General features: G+C 39.8%; 1 protein-coding gene across 1 annotated transcript; it reads left to right on the forward strand.

Annotated features, from left to right (window-relative positions):
- Positions 1-3,334: 3,334 nt before the first annotated feature.
- On the forward strand, positions 3,335-4,673 carry LOC141617431 (uncharacterized). Its single transcript, XM_074434632.1, has 2 exons — positions 3,335-3,863; positions 4,009-4,673. The coding sequence occupies exons 1-2, from the start codon at positions 3,335-3,337 to the stop codon at positions 4,671-4,673; spliced, it is 1,194 nt and encodes a 397-aa protein (XP_074290733.1).
- Positions 4,674-6,104: the final 1,431 nt, after the last annotated feature.

Genomic DNA, 6,104 nt, shown 5'->3' on the forward strand with positions numbered 1-6,104 from the left:
CGAAACGAGTTCGAAAACGGGCTAGAAAACAAGTTAGAAACGACGTTGATTGATTGAGAAGATGTCACGCGAATGTGTATTCTACACGACCTAAAGGGGTTGAATTAGGTCACGAAGTTACGATATTAACGCTACTCATCGAGTGTTAATATGAAGGTGCTAATCACGCACTCCTATGCTAGCGAGAAATCAAGTGAAAAGAGAGATGCGTTCAATTAGGTTATAGATTTGTTAATCGATTTTTAAAGCTATGTCGATGCCACCTAACATGTCTAATTAGGTTATTTAATCGATCTAAAGTCGTCTAAGTGAATCATATGTTAACAAACAGGGTTCAAACTAACATGCGACGGGTCCTAGGGTAGGTCGAATTGGTCAAAACAAACGAGGGATCAAAAGCGAGGAACGAAGTTAGAAATCGATTTATTAATGCCCTACCTTGAACACGAGGATATGTAAATGAGACGGGGTGTACGACCGACCGATGTGGCGGATTTCTTTCCCATCTCAAGTCAACGCGGGTGTTCGTGGTGGTACTTTAACTCATACTCGGACTAAACTAGTTTCATAGTTAACGATATCAAACGATAAACAAAACGATAAACAATGTAAAACGAACAATGAAAAAACAAACATAAAAAGAACGAAATAAAAGGGAGAAGAGGAGGATTTGATGCACCCTCAACCTACATGTATCGTTGACACCGTCTTGGGTCGTAATCGATCGTAGATTTTATCTCGAGAGGCCGTCGTCGACGAAGGAACAAAGCAACAAACACGTTTTTTTGCAAATCTGGACAGCAACTTTCAAACTACAATTTCTCACTCGTTTCACGGTGAAAATTAGATTTAAAAGATGTTTTGAAAACTAGAAAGAGAGTAGAACAAAGATCTTAAAACAAACCACGCTCGTTTTGAGTTATTGGACACGAAAAACGAGCACAAACAGAACTGGACAGACAGGAAAAGCCGCGAAAACAGAGTGTATGACACTCTGTTTTTCGAGGGGATTCGTGTACTCTCAAGGGCAATTTGGCTCGTAAATCTTTGTCTAAGATGTAGATGGATGTTGTGTGGTTAATTAGGAGCAAGAAACTCGAATTTTGATGGAGGTTTTAAGGGAGAACGAAGGGTTCCAAAGAGGACACACAAACTGATTCTCAGTTTTGTATGTCGGTTTTGTCGAGGGTTGTTGAGAGGCAATTAGGGTTTGTTTCTGGAGTTTAAAGCTTGTGAGTGATGGTAGTATGTATGGGGAACTTAGAGGAATGAATGTATGGTGGAGAGGAGGTATTTATAGGGAGTTAAAGTAGGGTAAAAGAGAGCAACAAGCAGTCGGGCTCCCTATTTCGCTGCTGCTGTCCAGCAGCTTTCGTGAGCTCGTGTAGGGTTTTGGAGGAGTGTTTCTTGGTGTTTAAGCTAGGGTAATATGGTTAGGATACTAGGGTATGGATTAGGGATAATGGGCACGGGTTTAAGTGGTGTTTGAAGCAGGTTTTGGACTCGGGTTTGAGCTGAACGAAAACAGGGGGGTCGTGGGCTGTTTCGTTTTGGGGCCTGTTTTGGATGGACTTGTGGAAGTGTTTCGAGGTGGTATAGGTGCTGGGTTGTTGTGGGTAATGTGGAGCACGGGTTGGTGGAGATGGGTTGCGGGTTTGGACCAAGTTTGAGTCGGTTTAGAAGGGCTTTCGATGGGCTATACAAACAGGGGTAAAGGAAGGAATTGGGATGTGTTGGGGGGGTGTTTGGAACGAGATTTGGGTGGGTTAAACAAAGGGTTTGGGGTTGGCTTTGGCTAATAATCGAACGCGGGTTATGGGAGAGGAAGTTGGGTCGAAAGTGCGTCGAAAATCGAGCCCAAATCAAGCATAAAACGAGCTCACAAATCGTGTGATTAAAACGAGTTTTCAACTTTCGAAATCGATTTTTCAAATCAAATAACACACTAAAATAAATGATTTTTCAAATCAAAAATATATTTTATTTTCAATAAAATAAATTCAAATTAAAACAATAAAATGAATTCACTTTAAAAAACATTTAATTTAAATATCATTTAAATTAATAAAATACTTCGTCGAGAACGCTCATTCTACATCGTAAAACGAACCCAAATAATGACAATGACAACTAATAAATACATATGTCCTATCATCATCGGGTGTTTGTCGGGTTCTCTATAAATTCCAATATCGACGAATACGGGTATCTACAGCTGTCACCCAGCATTCATCATTCAGGGCTACTGTGACATGGCCAGGTTCAATTTGAGAGAGGAAAGCATTGTATGCACAGAAATTTTGGAGCGATGATCTGGTTTTTATTTCAGATGTTAGGTCACTGGTTAGGTTTTATAAAGGATGTGAGCTTTGGTGCTTCCATTTTTTGGGAATAAGTGAGTTAGAGGATTCGGTTTGTTCGTCTGTAACAGTGGAGGGGACTGTTGCATGAGGATTGTTTGAAGGAGATGATTGTGGTTCATTTATAATTTGATTTGGTTGTTCTTCACCATCTTTATTCCCCTGGATGATCTAGCATCATCTTGTGTTGGAGGACGATTAGTTCCCCCTGAATTTTGGACATCCTCCTCAGGCAACAGTGGCTCCAACTGTTGCTCAGCCTCTTCCACCACTTGATTCATATCATGTTGTGTCATACCAATCTCAAAATCATATTCATATTCATCATCCTCATCATCAACCTGTGTGTTTGACACAAAAAGACTAGATTCGTCAAATATTACATGAACACTTTCTTCCATTTTTATAGTCCTTTTGTTATAAACTTTATAAGCTTTACTATGATCGGAATAACCAACAAAAACTCCTTCATCACTACGAGCATCAAATTTGCCAAGGTTGTCTTTTCTATTATTGTGCACAAAGCATTTACTACCAAAGCATTTTAAATGTGAGAGATTAGGTTTTCTTCCTCGTAGTAGTTCATAGGGAGTTTTCTCAATGATTTTTCTAATCATGACACGGTTGTAGATATAACAGGATGTGTTTACGGCTTCGACCCAAAAATTCTTAGGAACTTTAGAGCTAATGAGCATGGTCCTAATAAGAGATGTAGAGAGAGAGAGAGAGAAAAAAAACAAAAAAATCCCAAAAAAATCATTAAACCTTAAATCAAAAAACTCTAAAAACCCTAAAATTAATCGATGTCGATCGATTGTTCTGATCCAATTTAATTCCCTCCTCTAATCTCAAATCAACCAATACAATCAACAAATAATCAAGCTTCTTCGTCTGTCTCGTCTTCGACTACGGTGGTGGTTGGTGGACCGGATTGTGAGCAAACTCAGAAAACGCGTCTTGGTTTTGCAAGGGTGATGATTGATGTCCCGTTTGGTCAGCCTATCCCTGATTCAGTCAAGTTTAGAGACGTGGATGGTAGCAGAGTCTGTTTGAAAGTGGAGTTTGAATGGAAACCACTCCTTTGTACTCAGTGCCAAGGAGTGGGACATGAAGCTGCTAAATGTCGAAAAGGCAAGAAGGAAGGAAAGAAGGATATCCCTCAGAAGAATACAAGTCAGGTGGGGACAAAACAATGGCGACCTAAGCAGAATCAGAAACCTGCTGTCACTGTTGTGGCCTCTCCTCCCACGCCTAAAGAGGATATCCCTGTAAAAACCCCTATTGAAAAACCCAACAATTTTGATGTTTCATGGTCTAAGAATGGGAAGTATCACGTTGCTAATACTCCTGCTCTTAAGATTATCCGTCTGAGCAGGCAAGAAATTGTGGAGTCTGGTCTCAAATCTATGCAATTTGGTACCCATAACCTGTTGGAAACTCTGAACAATTTAACCCCTAAGGTAGGAATAGGGACAATTGGTAGTGTATTGCCTCCTGATGGGGGTAATGCATAATTGGGGATTCTGGAATATTAGAGGGTTGAACAGTCCATCTAAACAAATCAACATCAAAAATTTCCTACACTATCACCAGATTGGATTTTTTTGCCTCCTTGAGACAAAGGTTAAGCCTTTATCTCTAAATACAGTTAAAAATAACCTCTGCAACTCTTGGTGTATTACTACTAACACTCAGCTTCACAAAGGAGGTAGAGTGTGGATTCTTTGGAACCCCACCATGTTCAATGTTCAAATTCTTCAATATGATGCTCAGTTTATACATTTGTTAGCTATGGACTTGGAGTCTAGGTCTCATTTTACCCTTACCATGGTGTATGCTTACATTGGGACCCAAGAGAGAAAAGAGTTGTGGGATAAACTCTGTCAAATCAAATGTCAGACTCGGGGACCTTGGGTTATCTGTGGTGACTTTAATACAGTCCTTATTCCAACTGAAAGACTTGGTGGTCACAGCACAGAGGAAGAAATTGAGGATTTTAAACACTGTGTTGATGAGTGTGAAGTGATGGATTGTCCAGCTTCTGGGTCTTTATTCACTTGGTGCAACAAGCAAGATCCCTCCACCAGAGTATATAGTAGACTAGATAGAGTCTTAGTTAATCAGAAGTGGCTTCTAGAGAATCCCCAAGCCTATGCACACTTTTATTGTGAAGGCACTTTTGATCATACACCGTGTGTGGTGCAAGACCAGTGTGATGGACATAAGAAGAGGAGGAGTTTCAAATCTTTCAACATGTGGAGTCAATCTGTTGACTTCAAAACTTGTGTCCAAGAGCATTGGAGTAAAACCTAGCCTAGGACAAAAATGTACAACTTAGTCCACAAGCTTAAGTATCTTAAAGGGCTACTTAAGAACCTCAACAAGAATGACTTTGATGATGTTGAAAACAATGCAGACAGGGCTAGGATGTATCTTGAGTCTATCCAGGAGAAGCTAAGGATTGATCCCCAAAATCATGAGCTTATTCAAATGGAGATTGATGCTGCCAGTAGTGTGAGATTTCTGGAAGAAGCTTGCTATACTTTTTTGGTTCAGAAATCCAAAGTCACATGGGTGGACAAAGGGGATAGTAATACTAGATACTTCCACAGTGTGATTAAAACCAGACAAGTGAGTATCAAATTAATGAAAATTGAAGATAGTAAGGGTGTTTTGTGTGAAGATAATGATCAAATCAAGGCTGCTTTTGTTGAGTTCTACACTGACCAGCTTTGAGATTGTTCCACCTTATGTTTGCTGACGATTTATTACTCTTCTGCAAAGGATATGTGAAGTCTATAATGGTTCTTTTAAGATCTTTTTATACCTTTTCTCATGCTTCTGGGCTCCAAATGAACCCTACCAAGACCAATGCCTTCTTTAATGGGGTCCCCATCTGGGTTAAAAATTAGATATTACAAGTCTCTGGAGTTCAAGAAGGGCATCTGCCATTTAGGTATCTTGGAGTTTTCATTACCTGAGGTAGAATGTCCAAAGCTGATTTTAATATCCTTGTGGAGAAGCTGATTAATAGGATAAGAAGTTTTGGCTCAAAAAAATTATCATATTCTGGGAGATTGGTGTTAGTGTCCTCTGTGCTCACTACTCTTTACAACTACTGAGTGAATATCTTTGTTATACCTAAGGGTGTTCTCATCAAAGTTAATTCCATTTGTAGGAATTATTTATGGGATGGAGGAGCTGAATATATAAGGAGTCCAAGAGTAAGCTGGGAGAAAAATTGTTCCCCCAAGTCTGAGGGGGGATTGGGGCTTAGAGACAGTTTTGTCTGGAATATTGCAGCTATGGGTAAATTAGTTTGGTGGATCTACTATAACCCAGATAGATTATGGGTGAAGTGGGTTAACCAGTCTATTTGAAGGGCCACTGTTGGGATGATTACCAACCTGGTATTGATATCAGTTGGGGATGGAAGTCAGTTTGTAAGGTTAAAGACAAATTGGCATCTGGATATTCTAATGGACAATGGGTACTCAGAATGAAATTTCAGACTGTATCTTGGCACAAACAGATCTAGAATCCTTGGTGTATCCCTAAACATCAATTTATAGCTTGGCTAGGGGCTAGAGAGGCTCTTTTACTCAAGGAGAGGTTGCTGACACTAGGTATTGCTGATGATGCTGACTGCTTGTTATGAGGCAGGGGGATGGAAAATCATATGCACTTGTTTCAAACGTGTGAATATTCAAGGAAGATTTTTGATGAACTTGGCAAACTGTTGGG

Source organism: Silene latifolia, chromosome X, assembly GCF_048544455.1.
Source record: "Silene latifolia isolate original U9 population chromosome X, ASM4854445v1, whole genome shotgun sequence".
In the NCBI taxonomy this organism is placed as follows: domain Eukaryota; kingdom Viridiplantae; phylum Streptophyta; class Magnoliopsida; order Caryophyllales; family Caryophyllaceae; genus Silene; species Silene latifolia.

What these genes read in the sequence shown, in the direction of transcription:
- LOC141617431 (XM_074434632.1), top strand. Translation starts at nt 3,335, where the DNA reads ATGATTGATGTCCCGTTTGGTCAGCCTATCCCTGATTCAGTCAAGTTT. An exon ending in TGTATTGCCTCCTGATGGGG is followed by an intron (nt 3,864 to 4,008) that starts GTAATGCATAAT and finishes CTCTAAATACAG; the next exon opens with TTAAAAATAACCTCTGCAAC.